This window comes from Oryzias melastigma, linkage group LG8 (genome assembly GCF_002922805.2).
Source record: "Oryzias melastigma strain HK-1 linkage group LG8, ASM292280v2, whole genome shotgun sequence".
Taxonomy (NCBI): Eukaryota; Metazoa; Chordata; class Actinopteri; order Beloniformes; family Adrianichthyidae; genus Oryzias; species Oryzias melastigma.
This window is the reverse complement of record NC_050519.1, coordinates 21,226,663-21,245,912: the sequence shown is the minus strand read 5'-3', so window position 1 is coordinate 21,245,912 and position 19,250 is coordinate 21,226,663. Positions and strand designations below refer to the sequence as shown.

At 41.3% G+C, this 19,250-nt stretch overlaps 1 protein-coding gene across 6 annotated transcripts in view; it reads right to left on the bottom strand.

Moving 5' to 3' along the window:
- si:ch211-194b1.1 (protein Wiz) overlaps window positions 1-19,250 on the bottom strand; it is a 40,758-nt gene that overhangs the window by 8,398 nt on the left and 13,110 nt on the right. For all 6 annotated transcript variants that reach the window (XM_024271719.2, XM_024271721.2, XM_024271718.2 and 3 more), the window contains 7 exons: window positions 18,104-18,520; window positions 13,456-13,593; window positions 10,263-10,814; window positions 9,747-10,190; window positions 9,170-9,673; window positions 5,862-6,407; window positions 5,043-5,254 (listed from right to left, as the gene is read on the bottom strand). In XM_024271719.2, the coding sequence (XP_024127487.1) occupies window positions 5,043-5,254; window positions 5,862-6,407; window positions 9,170-9,673; window positions 9,747-10,190; window positions 10,263-10,814; window positions 13,456-13,593; window positions 18,104-18,520 (2,813 nt within the window). The remainder of the gene's footprint in view (window positions 1-5,042; window positions 5,255-5,861; window positions 6,408-9,169; window positions 9,674-9,746; window positions 10,191-10,262; window positions 10,815-13,455; window positions 13,594-18,103; window positions 18,521-19,250) is intronic.

The following is a 19,250-nucleotide window of genomic DNA, read 5'->3' as shown; positions in this document are numbered from 1 at the left end:
CATATATATATATGTTATAAATGAAACATGAAGTCAATGGAAAACTGATTTACATTTGCCACCAGCCTCCAGTGGTCATTAAAGGAACTGCAACATGTTGTGCTTCCTGGTTGGGTTTTACCCTTATACATTGGACTGGTTGTTGGCGACACCTAAATAACACACGCTCTGTGACATACCAGAACTCTTCGATCATTCACGTGATCACTGGGAATCCGCTGATTCTAACGTGAACAAGAGCTAACAAGATAACAGCGGAACGCCACTTTTATATGCGACACAGTCGGCTGATTTACTTAGATTCTATAAACATGTCACTACTGCAGATACGTATATTGCTGCTTTTTATCTACCTTAGAATCTGTAAGAATAATGTCAATAACATAAAAGGTTGAAAAGTTATGGAAGTTGAAAGAATTGTCAACACTAGAGCTTAAAGCTCCAGGGTTAAAGGGTTACATTCAGCAGAGTTAGGGTGTATTCAGACTGGAAAAGTTTTCTGGTTCAGACCGAGTCCAGAGAATTCGGTCCAGACCGGGTCCCGAACGTTGCGTTTGGTCTGTATTCAGACTGCCGTCTACCAAATATTTCTGTTTTGAACTAAAGCCTGTAAACAAAACTACGTGACTAAAGATCTCTTCGGTCATTTGCCAGAAATTATGAGGACGGGGCAAAGATAGAATGATAGAAGTCCTAAGCTTTGCAGTCCTTGTTGGGATACTTCATTGATTCAAACTTGACGTTTCGCTGACCAATTTTGAATATCTGTATCAACGTTGGTACAACACTTCTTACTGCTAATTGGTATGATGAGGGATGCTGCAAGACGGTCACTGGCAATAAGACGGCTAAGAAGGTACACTGACAAGTGTTTATGACATAAAGATTGTCGCAAAAACACTGAGAACCAATGTGTATCATGTTAAGAGTTGTTTCAATGAGCCTGCATTCATCTGACCACATCTTAAAAAGTTGTTGTGTCTCATCATTGCTCCACTAATGACCGGCCACGGGGGCCATTTTGGTCCAGTTGTTCCACTCAGAGCACGGAGTCTATTCAGACTGAGGTATTTCAGAGCAAATCAAAGTTCAGTCCCATTAAAAATGTATCAAGACCACCTCCAAAGATGGGTCTGAGAGCGGTTCCTGGTCCCGGATTAGGGTCCGCTTCGAATCAGGGGAAACAAACTCTGGTTCACTTGAAGCGAACCAAATGTGTCCAGTCTGAATACACCCTTAGAAGTTTAGTCCACGTTTATTTAAATGTATCACATCTTAAATAGAATATAGATATAGAAAAAATCACAATATCAATCAATCAATCAAGATACTTTATTAATCCCCTGGGGGGAAATTCATTAAATAAATATATAAAATAAATTATTTTATATCACAGTAACGATATATATCACGATATACCACAATAAAGTATATTTTTACTTATTCTATGAAAAAAAGAGCAAAATGTCCTTACTTACTTTTCTCTGACTTTTTTAAGTAATATGTAACTGAATCGTCACAAATGAGAAACATTTTTTAAAGTATACAAGTTTCAAGTTTCTTAGTAGAAAAACAAATTTTTGAACAAAAGTTCAGCAATAAAAAAATCAACGATATAAACAATAGAAGAGAAATGTCACGATAGACACTTTTCTATATGTCAGATCGTCCAGCACTACACCCACTGATAAGATTTATAATCCAAGACAATAAAACTGAGGACGATATTTTTATTCTTTTAACCAACGGTTTCAAACAGTATCAAACCTCTCCATAACAACTTAAAGTTCAAACTACTTAACTTCTAAATCAAAAATACAGTTGTTCACCAATAGTATTCATACCCCACAGGTATGAGTATTGTACTTTCACTTTGACTGCATCCTATTTGACTTCAAAGAATTTCCAAAACAAAACTAGTACAAGGCAAAACCATTAAAACGTTAGGACTTTATTTATCATCTGAACCTGATGTTGCGCTTTAAAAGGGGGCATGTCAATTCAAGAGTTGTGCTCTAAAACAGCTTTAAGGGACGTGTTCCAACACCTGACGGGCGTGTTTGTAGTTGTAGAGAAGAGGGTAAACTATGTCATTTTCAAAACCGACACCTTTAATGTTCCCAAAACAAACCAAAAAGACGACGTGACCACATGGTGTTTAATACACATTTTTCTAAAATGTAGAAAATAACTATTTATGATCAAATATATAAAAACCCAATGTCCTCATATCATTCTATTTATTAACAACAAATTTACATGTCATAACCTTTATCTCTTGCCTGAAAAAAGTGATCCACCAGAAATTCAGAAGCCCCGCCCCCACGACTCTTCAGTGCCACATACAGATAAAGGACTTACTGCTGCCCTTTCCTTGCCCTGCTTCCACAGACGGTGGAGCTTCACCCTAAATCATAGGTTTTATCACAATTGCATCACTGCTGCATCTGCCAAAAAACAAGACGTGGCTCAGGGCAGCTCAGACAGAACTGGATATGTGCTGGTCAGCAAGGCAAACATGAAGCATTCCGCCGAGCTGCAGCAGCTCTCTGGCTGCAAATGCCAAACACTCAATCAAGACAGCCACTGAAAAGAGGCTGGCTTCCTGCAGCAAACAATGAGGCCGAAAGTCGTCCATGATGTTGAAATCCCTGCTTGAGCTTCTTTAACGTCCTCTGACCCCAACACTGCAGGATCAGGGTAAAAAAGAACAAAATGTGCAAGAAAAAGACAAGCCAGTTACAAAAATGCTGTAAGAACATTGCTTAACATCTGCCTGATGTGAGGTTTGCATATATTTCTCAGAGCTTGGACAGATGAGTTTCCAGCACTGGGGGAGAGAACTGTCATGAGCTCTGATGAGATCAGGTCTCCAACACATCATCTAGATAGTGTTGGTGCTGACTGCTCAGAAAGTGCTGCTATTTGTGTTCCACTGATGACATCTGCTGATGCCACATTCCTTGGTGTTATCAGTTCAAGAGCCACAGTTCACTTTGAGTCACAATATGGAGACTTTTTTTTTTATTGTCGATACGCAGTGATTCATCTTCGCAAGATCCCAACAGACGTAAAGCCATGCCAGCTCATGATCCTCTAACGTCAGAGGATGCAGTTCAGAGGATCTTTGGGGTTTGTGTTCTGGTGTGTAGTTCTGTAAACAAAACCAACGTCTTTTGATTCTAATAGTGCTGCCACAAATGATTATTTTAATAGTAGACTAACCACCGATTATTTATTCCAATTAGTCAACTAATCAGGTCATGAACAAATTGGATGTAAAGAACACATCTTAACCATCTATAGCTGTAAACTAACTAACAACTAGATATATAGCATTACCTGTGATAATGCTAGTGGGAATGCTGTAAGCTGAATTTGATCGCTGAAGATGCTGAAACTAATAGCTAAAATCACTGAAGCTGATAGCCAGCTAAAATATTAGTTAAATGCCAAATTAGCCTTAAAAACAGAAAAAGGCCTAAGTTAGCCTAAACAGCTAGCATGTAGCTGAAATATTAATTAAACTTCAAAATAGCCACAAAATAAAAAAGGTTAAAATAGCTAATATACAGCTGAAATATTAGTTACATTTCAAATTAGCCAAAAACTGAAAAAATCCTAAATTAGCCAAAATAGCTACCAGGCAGCCTAAATATTAGATAAACTTCAAATTAGCCTAAAAACTGAAAAAAACACTAATTTGGCCAAAATAACAAGCATGTGTCTGAAATATTAACTTAACCCCAAAATAGCCTAAAAAAACAAAAAAAATCCTAAATTATCCAAAATAGCCCCAAAAAACCTTGTTTTTTTCTTATTTTTTGTACAGGGTCTATTTGGTGAATCCTAAACTCTGATTCAGGTGTTTCCATGCACAGCTTCTTCATTTTTTAGCATGAATTATTTCATTTCTAAACACCAAGTTGTGTGAAATACTGCCACACCTTTTTTCAAAAACTCTCATTATATGGCAAAGATAATGTGACAAACAGTCAAATGGGACTAACACTAAAGAAATAAAAGCGCTGATTTCCTCCTGCTTTCTAATTTTACTATTCCTATTAATAAAGAGGTGAAATATCTCACTTCACAGCCCACTGTCACAGGAAAACACACAAAGCAACACCTGCCTGTGTGGAGCTGCAGAAACATCCCAGCTCACAAAGATCCACAAAAACTGTGAACATTTGAGATTATTTTACCTCAAGTCTAATAGTTTTTAGCAATTTCATGCTTTATTTTTAGGGTATTTTGATCAGAAAATGAATCCTAAACACAAGTCTGAGGAGTTTCAAAGGGGCCTTTCAGAAAAATCCATAAAAGAAATCCCTAATTAAATAATTTAATTCATTATTGAGGCATATATAGACATAAAACATATTTTTTATCTTGCAGCATCATTTATTATCATGCTGATTATTCAGCTTTAGGCTGCATGGAAAAAATCCTCTAAAGCGGATAAATGAGGACGTTTGACGGGAAGCATTTTCTGCGGTTGTGAGGAACGACAGCTCAGAGAAAAGGTGTGACAGTGTCGCAAATGCACCAGAAACGAACTCAGGAGGGGAGGGGAGGCAAAAAAAAAGAAAAAAACATACATTTTCTTCCATCAACAGCTTGCTATAGTTTATCTGAAGATGAAACATAAGCTGCCAGGCACCCCGGTTACCATGGCAACTATCAAGTCAATAGCTGAGTCGTTCTGGCATCTGTCTCTGCTGTGATTTTTAAAGAATGTAAAGACAGAGGATCTACAGTGAGGCTGGGAGCTGAGAGACAGCACATCTGAAGCTTTCCAAGACACAAAATGTCTGTCATGCCACCAGCTGGGGCCTGGAAGACCTCAAAGCCTGTTCAGACACACAGCGAGGGGGGCGTCTGTGTCAAAACGCGGCACAGCGGGAAGCGATGTTCAACCACATGGTTGTTTAGAGAGGCAGAGCTTCTTCCCATGACAGCTTCCATCTCCTCTGCAGTAAGTCAAACCTCCACACAGATGTGAGCAGCAGCGCTGCGGCCCCGTGGGGAGCTGTCCTCACCTTCTTCAGGGCGGAGCGGTTACCCTGCATGTAGCTGCGGTGCATCTCCAACACCTTCTGAGGCCTGCTGCGCATCCAAGCGCTAAGCGTCTCGATGGGCGATCCATTCACACTCCACTCAGTCACACCAAACTGCCTGAGGTGGGCTCGAGCGTGGCTGGCTAGAGCCTTGCGGTTCTCAAAGTAGAAGCCGCACAGCTCACAGCTGGGATCTGGAATGAAAGTGGGGGGGTCAACAGAGGGATGGCTTTTTTTAGGGCTGTGAACATTATCGCGTTAACCAAAAAGGATTAATGTGCTAATATGTGTTAACGCAAATTAATCAAAGAAACAGTCCTTCACTAAAACTCGGCGGTTCAGGCTTCCATGGCATGCTTTAAAGCATTTCATCAGGTGTCATACCTCTTATTCCACGATCACTTACAAAAGAAATAAAGATTCAATCGGTTTTAGTGCTTTATTATTGCCATTTTTGTGGTTTAGATCACTTTTTCACACTAATTGATCCGTGGGTCGGTTCCATATTGTACAAATAAATTTTATATGGTAAAACATTGAGATTAATCGTGATTAATCCCAACCCAAAAGTGTGATTAATCCGATTGTTTTGAATAATTTTCTAAATGTTCTAAATGTAGAGTTTCGTGTGTGATTTCATATTGTGATTATTCGCAGATAATAAGTGGTTGGCAGGTACTGAGACTAAAAAAAAGTTATAGCGATTAATTGTGATTAATTTTTTCCAGGTTTGCGATTAATTAATTTTTTTAATCGGTTCCCAGCACTACCTTTTTATGACCTGGAATAATTCTAACTCACCCTGATGCTTCTCTGGGGAGGGCTTTCGTTTGACTGAGAAATCCCGGGGAAGAGGGGGCATGGTCTTCAGCCGATGAGGAGATGAGTGCGCCGTCTCCGCCGACCGGGACTCCCCCGATAGAGGTCGCTTCCCCAGTGGGGACATCCGGAAAAACTTCCCTGCGGGGGTGGTGCCAGACCCGGGCCCTAAGCCCGGTTTCTGGAGACGTGGTCCCGACTGAACCAAACCCAGAGGGGAGTTGCGGTACTTGGAGGACTGAAAGAAGCCAAAACTCTCCGAGCCGCCAACTTTCTTCTCCCACGACGGACTGCTAGCTTTTTGGCTCAGCTCTTTCTTCACCCCCTGGTCTGAGGAGCCGCCCAGCCCTTTCTTGTTCATGACCTCCCTGAGAGTGTCGATGGGGGAGCCGTTCACGCACCACTCGGTGATGCCCATTTGTCGCAGGTGGGAGCGAGCGTGACTGGAGAGGCCTTTCCGGTTCTCAAAATACTCCCCACAGAACTCACAGCGGATGTCCCTCGTAGGCTCCACGTCTGGAGACTTGGCTGAAGACGGAAAACGACAGTTTTTAGAAAAACACAATTTTAAAGAACTACTCTGGTGAAAATGGTGTTTTTAACATGTTCTTGTGGCACTTTCTTAATGTTGGAAACCTCTTTAAAGAATTAGGCATAAAATTGCATTTCTGAGTGCTAGTGCTGCCACAAAAGATTATTTTAATAGTTACTATCCGGGTCATGCGCAAACTGGACGTAAAGCGCACATCTTAACCACCATTAGCCTTAAACTAATTGAGAACCAGATATATAGCATTGCTTACAATAATGCTTGAGTGCAGTAAGCTGAATTTGGCAGCTGAAAATTCTGAAATTGATAGCTAAAACCGCTGAAGCTGATAGCTGAAATAGCTGAAGCTAATAGCTGAAACTACTGAAGCTGATAGCCAGCCAAAGTATTGGTTAAATGCCTAAAAAACTGAAAAAGCCTAAGTTAGCCAAAACAGCTAGCATGCAGCTGAAATATTAGCTAAACTCCAAATTAGCCTAAAAAAAACAGAAAAAAATGCCTAAATTAGCCTAAACAACTAGCACACAGATGAAATATTAGCTAAACTCCAAATTAGCCTAAAAAAACATTAATAAATGCCAAAATAGTCCATAAAGCTAACAGAATGCTATTTAGTACACTTTGACTCCATATAATATAAAATAACGACTAATAGACTATTAAATTATTTGTCGACTATTTTAACTGTCGATTAGTCGGCAGTCCTACTGAGTGCTGTATTTTTCAGAGTATACGTCACGTTTTTTTACATAGTTTGGCCGGTGGAGCAACTTATACTCAACAACAACCACTAGAGGGCACTGTAGGTGTGTTATTCAGTAACAGCAACAAAGAAGAAGCAGCTCAGCCTTACGCTGTATTTACAGAATTGTTCCAAAGACCTCAATGGATTTAGTGATTTGAAGTGATATAAAGAGTTTAGTTGACATGTTAGCATGTTCTTAATGGTTATTGGAATAATTGTTCATATATAATATACCAGATCCCGCCCATTTTTCGTAAAGCTAAATAAAAATGTTATAGTAGTGAATTATGCATAAATTCAGTCCATTATTGTTATCTATTCATCATTATTATTTGCATTTCAAGACATGTTTTTGTTCATGTATTTTCACAAAGGTCCAATTTCTAAAATGATTGTTTCTTCCTTGTTACGCTTTGTTTTCTGCTGCGACTTCTACTCCAGAGTGACTGATAGCGTGTTGAAAAAAATGTTGTTACTTATTTTTTACGTTTATTTTTTTACATATCTTTTACATAGGAAACACAGGCCACAAGGTCCCTGCTCTGCTCCATTCTGATAGTTGCAGGCAAATAGATCCATGAACGTCTTTGTTTTCCTCATCTACAGCTGGATAGCTCTGATATTGCTCACCATTTTTGTTGCCCCGCTAATGTTAGATTGGGGGGTCTGAGGGGGTGTGCGCCAGCGGGAGAGCACGTAAACAGATGGATGATAGGAAGTGGGGATGCCCACAAGTCAAACGCATTCTCAATCCTAACTCGTCATGTATGGACGTCTGCTTATGCGTCACTTTTTGGGTGTCCCCAACTTGTCTTTTTTTGACGTACTGGGTGTTACCATTAAATCAGGGGTCCCCAACCACCGGGCCGCCAACTGGTACCGGTCCAGGGCCGCTTGGTACCGACCCACAGACGGGGGGAAAATTCATTCTGGTAGCGGAGGGAATCCTGAGGCACCTCAGGATTCAGCTACAATTCTGGAGGCAACAATTCGATAATGAAATAATTATCAATGCCTCCAGACCTGCATTCTTTTTTAGAAATGCTTCTAAACTAATATTTCTTACTTTTCTCCACCAAAGAGCATTTTTAAGTAAAGACCAGATCTGTAAACTTCTAACATACTTTGAAAATCAAAAATCTTTCACAGCATCAAAAGAGAAAAATGTTCCTAAACTCAACAACCTTAAATAAGATCATTTTATCATTGGACATGATTTAATGAAACGCTCTTTAACTCACATCAAACTAAATAAATAGTGTCTTGCTAACAGCACATTGTGATTTTGGAAATTTGTTGAGTTCCTACATTTTTAATTTTGGTGTGACATAACTTGAAGACTGCAAGACTTTTATCCAATTGACCCTCGCCTCGATAAAAGCCAAAATGCTTCCAAACAGTGAAGTCTGGGCCAGTCGGGTGAGATCTGGAAGGTCAGCCATGTTTGTGTGCTCTTCAAAAATGTCAGGGGGAAGAACACTTTGTGTTTAGTTCCGCTTGTTGCTTTTACTTTAAATCATTTAAATCTTTTGAATATCGGCTATTTAAAATTTACAACACAATTCAGAATTGTTTACAGATCATAATCGATGCGTCTAAAATAGTTTTTTTTTCTCACACCACTACGGACCGATATCCTAACCCGGTATCGGTTCCGTGTTCATTATCCCGTCCGGTACCACATCCTGAGGGTTGGGGACCAGTGATTTAATGGGAACAGCCAGCAATGGGGAGACCCAGAACATCAACAACTGACGCGTAGGGTGCCCTAACCATACGTCCATATATGATGAGATGGGAGTCAGAATGTGCTGACAACTCCCGCCGCTCTGCAGACAATATGTCCTAGAAAACGACACAGGTTTTTTAAATTTATTTTGGCTAAAAATGGAAAAGTTCTAATTAAAAGATCATTGGAAATATGCTTTAAAAATAGATCTAAAGATGATCGAAGTGGGACTTTAAAGTTTAGAGTATTTGGGTGATTGACATTACCCAGGTTGAGGGGGAAGGCGTTGTCGGAGCTCCAGTTGGAATTAGGAGTGCCGGCTGAAAAGCCTCCAGACTTCTCGGCCGCCGCAGGAGCCGTGACCTCCAGCTGCACCGGCTCACTCTTCAGCTTCAGACTCAGACCGCCTGAAGGAGCAGAAGACGCCGAGCTGGACTTGGAGCCCGTGGACTGAGGAGGGCTGGAGGGACGGGCGAAGGTAAAGGGAAGGCGACTGAGGAGGCCCGTTGAGGGAGAGGAGGAGGCTCTCAGAGGGGAACGAGGAGGTCCTGGCGAGGAAGGAGGCGGGGTTTTGAGAGGATTCTGAGGAAGGGCGCAGGGCAGGCCCCGCCGTGTGATGATCTCCCGCAGCGTGTCTATCGGGGATCCGTTGACGGTCCACTCTGTGATTCCCATTTGGCGCAGGTGGGACCGGGCGTGGCTGGAAAGCCCTTTCCGATTCTCAAAATATTCCCCACAGAACTCGCAGCCGATCTCCTTCGGAGGTTCGCCTGAGGGAGCAGGAAGAGATTTAAAACCTCCAGCGGATTTGTTGTGATTTATGTGAAGACGAGCTGCACTCACTGTGTGGAAGAGCCATAAGCTCCCCGCTGCTGAGGCGGAAGACCTGCATGGAAGAGGCCTTGGGACGCTTGGCAGGGGGACCAAGTAAAGGCGAGGCAGAGGAAGAGGTAGCTTTGGACGTCGATCCCCCCCCTGCAGCGGTCACCTTGTAGAGGAGTGATGGAGAGGACAGGGTCAGCAGGGACTGCTTGGGGGAGGAGATGGTCGAGGTGAGGCCCTTTGGTTCTGCGTGGCTGTCCAGCTCCAGCGTGCTGGCTTTGTGCTTGAAGTCATCGGTGTCGATGAGCTGGCTCAGTAAGTCGATGGGCGAGCCCTTGGACTCGGAGTACTCCACACCGAAGTGCCGCAGGTGGGCTCGAGCGTGGCTGGACAGGCCTTTGCGGGTCTCGAACCAGGCGCCGCACAGCTGGCAGACGATGTCCTTACTGGAGTCCACCTCCAGCGCTGCAAGAGGAGCAAACAGCGCTGAGCAAAGAGCGCGAGAGCGGAAACAAAAACCACCGTGGTGACACCTACCGAGATTGAGGGGAGCGTCATTCTCCTGTGGCGCCCACAGGGGTTTGGCTGTTTCAGCTGACGGCATGGCAGAAAGGCTTTTCATGCCCCCAGCCTTGAGCTCAGGAGAGCGCAGGGGGGAAGACACAGGCAGCAGAGAGGAAATGGGGGCTTTCTTCACCACTGAAGGAGAACCAGAGACAGACGACGGTGGAGAGGCGCCGGGAGACGGTGTGGGAGCTGGAGAGGAAGATGGCAGCGACACAGCTTTTGCTGCTTTGGCCAGTAAGAAAGCCGGGATGGGCTTCTCGTCTAAGTCCATGTCTTCTAATTCCTCATCTTTTATGGGAGCAGGTGGTGGGGGGGTCCTAGCTGGAAGAGGGTCTGACAGGGACGGGCTTACTTTGCCGTCTGCGTGATGCTCCTTGGCGATCCGGTAGAGGAGGTCGATTGGTGCGCCGCTGCGCTCTGAGGCGGGGATGCCCAGCTGTCGCAAGTGGAAGCGGGCGTGGCTGGATAGGCCACGCCTACTCTCAAACTGAGAGTCACACACTTCACACTTCAGGTGTTGGACTGCAGCAAAGAAAGAACAGAAAAGAGTCTTAAAAAGTATCAATATTTTAACCTTAAACATCAGAGCTTTGGCTCCAGTGTTGAAGTTCTTTGAATGATCGTAACTTTTTTTTACGTCATTATAGTAAATTCTGAAGCTGAGAAAAGCAGGTTTGCGCTGATAAAGTAACACTTTAGTAGTTAACTGTTTATACCAGTACTAAACTCAATCACACAGGGAGCCAAAATCCAAACACACCTTAGGTCGCAGGCATAATAGGATAAACATTTATTGAACAGTCTAAAAGTACATTTTTAAAACCTTAGATATGGTTGTGTCTAAAGTTCCCCCCTCACCTCTAACTACTAAAAAACTATATAGTGCCCTGGATTTAATTTGGACACAATGCTGACTACTTCTCTTTCGTTTTTCTAAAGACCGGATATGACGTCACTGATTTCACAAAGTGAAAATCAAATAAAAACAAAAATTTCCACTGTGTTCTGATGGTGAAAATGTGGATGGTTTATTCAAAAATTACATTTAAACACGTTTATTTGTTCGAAATTGTTCAGCCGCAATGTATTGTGGTCTATATTTGCTAATTGAGTGAGCATCAATGCACGCTAGTTTTTCGCAAAGACTTCTGGGAAATTTTGAGTGCACTCAATTTTGGAATTAGTCGATCCAGACAGCCCTAGAAAATGGCGAATGCACTATGTAGTGGTGGGGGGAGAGATTGGGACACAACCAACAACTTTTTAACATAATTATGAACTAGATATATAGCATTACCTGCAATAATACAAGAGTGAGTTATCACAGGTAATGCTAACTCAGGTAAAGTTTTAAAAATGTTGTTTTAGAGTGTTCTATAAATGTTTATCCTGTTCATACTGCGAACCTAAGGTATCTTTTGGATTTTGGCCCCTTTTGTACGATTGAGTTTGACCCCCTTGGTGTAAACGGTTGAGCATGTCAATGCAAACCGATATAAAAAGCTCCTTTTCTCCATGACAGAATCTGATGATTCAGTAAAGAGTTGAAGAGTTACAGGATGTCAAAGAGCGTGTTTATTTAGGTGTTCTGTGTTAAAGAATTAATTCAGACTAAAAAAAGTCTGTTTTTTCATTGTTTTTATGTAAAAAAAACAAAAAACAAAATTGACTTGTTTTTTTGGGGTTTTTTTTTGTTTTTAATGACTCAAGTTTTAAAATATGCTCCAAGTATTAGAGAAGATGGAGTGTGACACCACATTTTACTGTAAGTGAAAAAAAACTCCATCTTTGTCCAATTCTTATTTAAATTTTCCCATTCCTGCTTGGGATTAGAAAACAGATAAAACACCAAGTTATCTTAAAAAAAACCACACAAACAAAAAGCTAAAGGGGAGGATCTGACTCCACTCCCTTCTGTACATTGTAGGGATGCCACAAATGTTGTTGCTTTAAACCCAAATTGTTTGTTAGAATTGTGATGAATTGTGGGGAATGTGTATCGTTCCATCCCTACCTACCGCATGTCAGCATGTTTACGTTAAGTGTCGAACATGTCTGAAGATAAATTATTTATTGCTTCATTACATTTCACCAGGCTTAGTATGAGCTAACTGGGTGTTTGTTGCTTATTAGCAAATTGAAAATGTGATTTTTTTTTTGTTGCAATTTTGGGTTTTTTGTAATGCACAGATCCTATATCAAACCGAAACAAAACCATGACCCAAAAATAAAGGTTTGAACCGAATCGTGGGGAAAGTGGATGGTTGCCTCACTAATAATTAGCGATGTAAAAGATATTAGATACGCACTGAAATATAGATCAGGCAGTGAGGGTAACAGCACTGTCGGTTAGGGATCTAAAAAATATTGAAAATTGATCGAACAACAGCAGTATTGTTTGAAAACCACAAATATGAACAAGATAATGTTGGTTAAAAGGTATAAAAATCAATCAAGACGTAAATAATCGATTTCTGGCAAACTACAGTTTCTCTTTTTGTTTATTTTTTTACTGTCTTTGTCTTTTTATGTACATGTGATGCATACAGACGTCCAATCATGAAAAAAATGTAATACATTTCTCTATCAAATGCTGTGCATTATTAATTATAGCTTTAAAAGCCATAAGAATAAGAAATATCTAGATTTTAGCGTTTTTTTTTTTTTTTAATGGACTCTGTAAAAAGTTAGTTGAATCCTTTATGTATCGATTTGTGGACCATGTATTGAGATGTGTATCGAATTGTGAGAGAGGGAAAGATACACACCCCTACTAGTAATACAGCTGTAAATATGTGTCTATTACTGCTGTTTTCTGTCAACTTTTATCCATCCATCAACCTGCTTTATCCCTTTCGGGGTCACTGGGCTGCCAGAACCTGTCCTGCCAACTGTTGGGGGGAAAGTAGGATACACCTGAACAGGTCACCAGTCTGTTCCATGTCAACTTGTAAAAGTTCAAAACTTAATAACATCATAATGTTGCTACACAGTGGAGAAAACGCTTCATCTTCACCACCTAAACCCACCAGGGCTCCCCCTGTGTTGTGGTGTCACCACACCTTCCTATTTCTCCCTCTGACAGGTATGATAAGACTGGACTGCAGAAAATCCAATTTGTCATCATCACTCTGGGGTCGCCGTGCCCGTATTTCCGCCTCACCCTTGGCGTCTGCATCCTCCACGGTAGATTGGCTGCCGCCGTCCCCGCGGCACTCCCCAGCGTTCCCTGGACCGCCGCTCAAACCATCAGGGGCTGAACGCTGGAGATCCTCATCATCTTCTTCAGCAGCATCATCCCCTGATTCAGAAATAATCACATTTTTTAAAATCAAATAACTCTTTTCATAATAATATATTGCTTTAAAAGGCTGTGATTTGTCAGGAATTTGAGAGGAAATGCACTCAAATGATTCCTGTCAAAAAGTGATCCTTGCTGTATTGAATGCAACAAACATGGCAGTCCCTGCAGTCATGCGTTCCTGGGACAAAAGTCCCATTTTCTGCGACAAATCGGTAAATCAAAGAGACGGAGACAGACAATGCTTTTGATGTGATGGGCGGCTCTGCGCGCCTCCTTTCATCTCCTGATGTGGCACGCGCTACAACAAACCTTTATTAAAACAACAAGGAAGACAAACAAGAACCGAACTTGACATCCAGAACCAAAGGAGACTCTCGCAAGTACTTGGATTAAACTTGACTGATCCGGTCAATTAGAATAAGATCCCCGATTACGGACACTTCGGGTCCAGAAAGTTACCTCCCGGTTCGGCTTTACTTTAAAAACATTGCTGGGTGCCGGAAAGCTCCTGTCCTCTATCAAAAATCAAAGTAAAATGGCGAGGATTGGGCAACTGTAGGTAATTTTAGAGATCCCGCAGCGCTGAGAAATACCGCACGTCACAAGAGAGAATGGAAAAACTCCCCGACGTTCAGAAAACACACTAACACTTTCACCAGATTCCACGAGGACTCACGAAATCCACATTTCTGTCGCCAATAAGCGACTACGAGGCGCTCTGGGAGCTCGTGCCGAGCATGTCACCGGCTACCTGCTTCTCCTGAACGCGCTCGCACGCGATTTATACTTTTTTCTTTTCTTTCTTTTTTTTTTTTCTTCTTGTCTGGATGCAGTGACAGAAGACCCACGCGAGACGTGCCGCGCGACGCCGCCGCCGCGTGCTGCGACAGGGGCACGCGGGGAATGACGGCGCGCGCTACTCACCGGTCCGCAGTGCATCGGACTCCCGGCAGCTGAAGCTCGACAGTTTCTCTCTTTTGTTTGGGTCTGCAGGGAGGTGGAAGCAGCCATTTTGCCCCCATATGCACCGACAAGCTAAGGCGTGACCAATCGAGTAAAGGGAAGGGAGGGGGGCACTGAGTGCCACTTCTACCGTGGGCACCGGGGACACTCCATGCACGCGCACACATAACACCTCTTGTTTAGGATGATTGTCTCAGCCTCATATGTGAGCACTGTGCATTGTGCATGAGGAACAAAAGGTTGCACAAGTTACACATTAAAAAAATGGCTCAAAATAAAAAAAAATAATCTGGTACTTCATGTTCATTTAAATGAAAATGTCTACAATCTACATCTTCTTTAGTTATCATCCACATCTCTAGTTGTCTTAAAAAATGTTTTAGAGCCTTTGTTCCTCCTTACTGTTGTCTACTCATATGTTAGTGTTTTTCATTTCTCTAATAGCTTCAGTTTAGCCTTATGCTGCGTTCACACTGAATCTGATTCCTGGTTGCTTGTCCAAAAATGTGTTAAAGTTTTCAGCCTCATCACTACATGGAAGTAGTGCAGCCACAAACGGTTATTTTAATAGTCAAATAATTACAGATTATTTTTTCCAATTAGTCAACTAATCGAGTCATACGCAAAGTGGTTGTTAAACACAGATCTTAACCATCATTAGCTTTAAACTAACTAAAAACTAGATATATAACTTTACCTGTGATTATGCTAGTGTGGAAGGCTGAATTTCCCCAGCTGATAGCTGAGGATCCTGAAATTGATAGCTGAAATCACTGAAGCTAATAGCTGAAAATGATGAAGCTGATAGCCAGCTAAAATATTAGCTAAATGCTAAATTAACGTAAAAAACGTGAAAAGATCCTAAATTAGCCGAAACAGCTAGCATGTAGCTGAAAGATTAGCTAAACTCCAAAATAACCTAAAAATCCTTAATAAATGGCAAAACAGTCCAAAAAGCTAGCATAATGCCATTATAACTTTAAGTTTACTATCTAAAAAGCCTAAGTTCAAATGAGATTTGTATAGAACCAAAGTATGATCTCTTGGTCATTTTTCATAGAATATGAATAACACAAAAATGTTGTTCCTCTTGTACCCATTTATGATCAAAATTATAGTTTACCCTTTTTACAGAAACTTAAAAAATGACCCTGTTCAAAAGTTTTTATACCCCGATGACTTTTGTTCTGAAAGCACACGAGCTGATCCAAAGGCGTTTGTTTGACAGCTAAAGGTAACCATCCTCACCTGTGACTCGTTTACCTGTAGTCCATGTGTGCACTAAAGATCTTGGAGTATCTGAACTCCTAACAGACCGTTGCATCCTTTATCCAGAGCTGCACTGACATTTCTGGATCTGAGTCATGAGGAAAGCTAAAGAGCTGTCAAAAAAATCTACAGGAAAAGGTAACTGAACTGTACAAAACAGGAAAGAGATAAGACGATATCCAAGGAACTGAGAATGATAGTCAGCAGAGTTCAAACTTTGATTAAGAAGTAGAAAGTGAGGAGTTCTGTTCAAACCAAACCGCGGTCATAAAAATATCTACCACAACTGCCAGAAAAATCATTAGGGGTTCAATGAGAAACTCACAAATAACTTCAGCTGTGATTCAGGACTCTGAAAAACCGTGGTGTGGATGTTTCAAGATGTGCAATGAAAAGGAACCTGAAGAAAAATGGGCTGCATGGTCGAGTCGCCAGAGGAAAGACTTTTTTAGTGCAAATGCCACAAAATTTCTCGTTTACAACACGCCAAACAACACAGAGACAAACCTCCAAACTTCTAGACCAAAACCAGTTGGAGTGATGAGACCGAGATTGAATTTTCTGCCACAACCACAAACGCTACATTTGGAGAGGAGTCATCAAGGCCTATGATGAAAATATAACGCTATTCCTACTGTGAAACACGGAGGTGGATCGCTGATGGTTTGAGAATCTATAAAAGTACAGGAAACAAGATGAATGCAGTATCAGACGATACTGGAGGAAAATATGCACTCTTCAGCTCAGAGGCTGTGCGTGGGACATACTTGAACATTTCAACATGACAACAATTCAAAGTCCACCTATCATTGGTTCCAACAGAATAAGGAGAAGGTTCTGGAGTGACCGTCTCCATCTGCTGACCTCAATATTATTGAGCCACTTTGGGGAGATCTCAAACCGGCAGTTCAAGCTTGACAGACCCAGACTTGAAAGGAACTTGAGGTTTTCTGCCAGGAAGGATGACTGCTTTACCATTAAAGAAAATAAAAAAAGCTCATCCACAACAACCACAAGAGACAAATACAAGGGATTAAGAACTGGGGTAAGTAAACTTTTGATTAGTGTAATTTGGGAAGTTTATGTTGTCATGATTGTAAACGTGTTAACACAGTTGTTTAGCAACAGATGGCTTAATCCAGGGGTCTGCAATCTGTGACTCTGGGGCTACATGTGTCTCTTTTAACCCTCCATTGTGGTCCTCTGGTTAAAAAGAATGATTTTGTATCACAAGTAGCTGTAAAGTAAAAAGTAGGTAGTAAAGTAAACAAAAAAAGGAAAGCAGTCAATCACTCTGTGAGGCTCCTGGCCATGGTAGCTGCGATGCTTCAACAAGCATTTCGGCTTTGAGTCAGACTGAAACAGACAGGCTTTTTAAAATCAAGTGGAGATTAGTAAGCACAACCAGAATTCATATTTTTAAAAAGATTCAAGGATTTTATGTGCACCATATTGTTAGAAAAATAAAGTAAGAGTCACTTAACCAGCTCTAAATTAATTTTAATTAATTGGATTTATAAATTTCAGACTAAGATGCACCACAAAAGGCAAATAAACATTTTTTCCTGACATCCCACTACCATTACTAAATTTTCTGCATTGAGATGTGGTAAAGGATGTCTTTCTCTTTGTATTATGTTTTATTTATACCAAAAATCAATATTTCATTCATAGTTATTATAATAGCAACAATTAAATATTAGTGCAAATTAGTGTCTTTTTTTTCTAAAGTGGGATTTAAGACTTTCCGGCTCCTACTAGGTTGTAGTCGGTGAGAAAAAGGCTCGAATGGCCCTTTAAGTGATAAAGGTTGCAGACTCCTGTCTTAATCCAACCACTAACCATGAGTGAGGGAAAACGTTTTTGTCTTATTATTCATTTTCTCAAAAAAATAGCCAAAAATTCAAAATTTCTTCCAGGATATGTAAACGTATGAGCACAACTGTATTTTGTTCTATTTCTACCTTTATGAGAACTTTTTTAGACAAAATCCCCCTCAAGCTAGCAGACATTCTAACTGCATAACTTTTCTAAACAGTTAAATCACTTCAGTGTTGGTCTGTGGGCAAACAAAGTATCCTAAATAAAGATTTTAAGTTTTTTTTTATCAAGTTGAGCAAAGTTTACCAGACTATTTAGGTTTGAAAGCACCCCTAAATGTTTGGCATTTTCAATGTGCCTAGACAATAACTTAAACATAATAATTAACTACAATTTACCCTCAGAATCAACAACTGTTTTCTATTTTTTAGATAGTAGCAGAAATTGATCCTACCTCTACAGTCGTCCTCTCCATCCTTTTTCTTCCATTGATGGCAAGACGCTGAAGGCACTGCATTCAAATCTGACACACACACAGTCCTTTTGCTTGTCTCTGCCTCAAGCTTGACTTTAATAATCCCATCTTTCTTTAATTTCTTCTCCTCATCATCCTCTTCATCTTCCTCCTCCTCCTCCTCCTCTGAGTAGCTGCTATGACTCCTGGGGGGTGCTGTGGGAATGACCAGGTCCGGCCGACTGGAAAACAGTTCCCTCAGAATGTGTATCGGCGAGATGGTAATGTCCCAGTTCGTGATGCCAAAGTCACGGAGGTGCGCCCGAGCGTGGCTGGACAGGCCGGCCCGGGTGTCAAAGCCGGCCTTGCAGAACTCGCAGTGCATCACACTGAAAGTGTCTGGATCAAAGTTGGCAACTGGAGACAGAGAAGACAAATGGACGACCGGTCAGCTCATTGATGACATCGACCAAAGTAATCTCTAAATTTATTATGTATAAGTATAAAATCCACACATCAATAACATCAATGAAACACAATTTATCCACATTATCCTCAACAGTGGTTATGGGGCAGAGGCAGAGCAGTCGACCTCTGATCAAAAGCTAGCAAGTTCGGTTCCCGCCTTGCCCGCCTATGTGTTGAAGTGTCCTTGGGTAAGACACAAAACCCCACATTCCACCTGGTGGTCATAAGTTGGCGCTTTCACTCTGGACTGTTGCTACCAGATACTAGTACACCTACTAACAGTCAGTAAAAGCTTGGTACAAATCGTCAAAGCGGTCCAAATCTCATGAATCTTTCTCCAGACTTCTTCTTTCATGGATGTACTATGATATATGAAAAAATTGGGCCGAATCCAAACTGCTTCTCCCTCTGACTCCTCCATGCTGCTTCAATTGTAGGGGCATTTGAAGTTGTAGTGGTGTTCGAAAGTTATTGTTTAAGGAGGAGCCATAGGGACTATCCCTCTGCCGATAGGGTGATCCAAGACGCACCTGTGGGCTTAGGTGAAGCGTTTTTTTCTTCACGTGGCTGTGCTAGTCTAAAGCACAGAAGTGTGTATTTAAATTGAAGTGTATTGTTAGTCAATGTGACACTTGATTGACTTTTTGTTTTAGCCTGAGTTTTTAAAGTTATAAAGCCA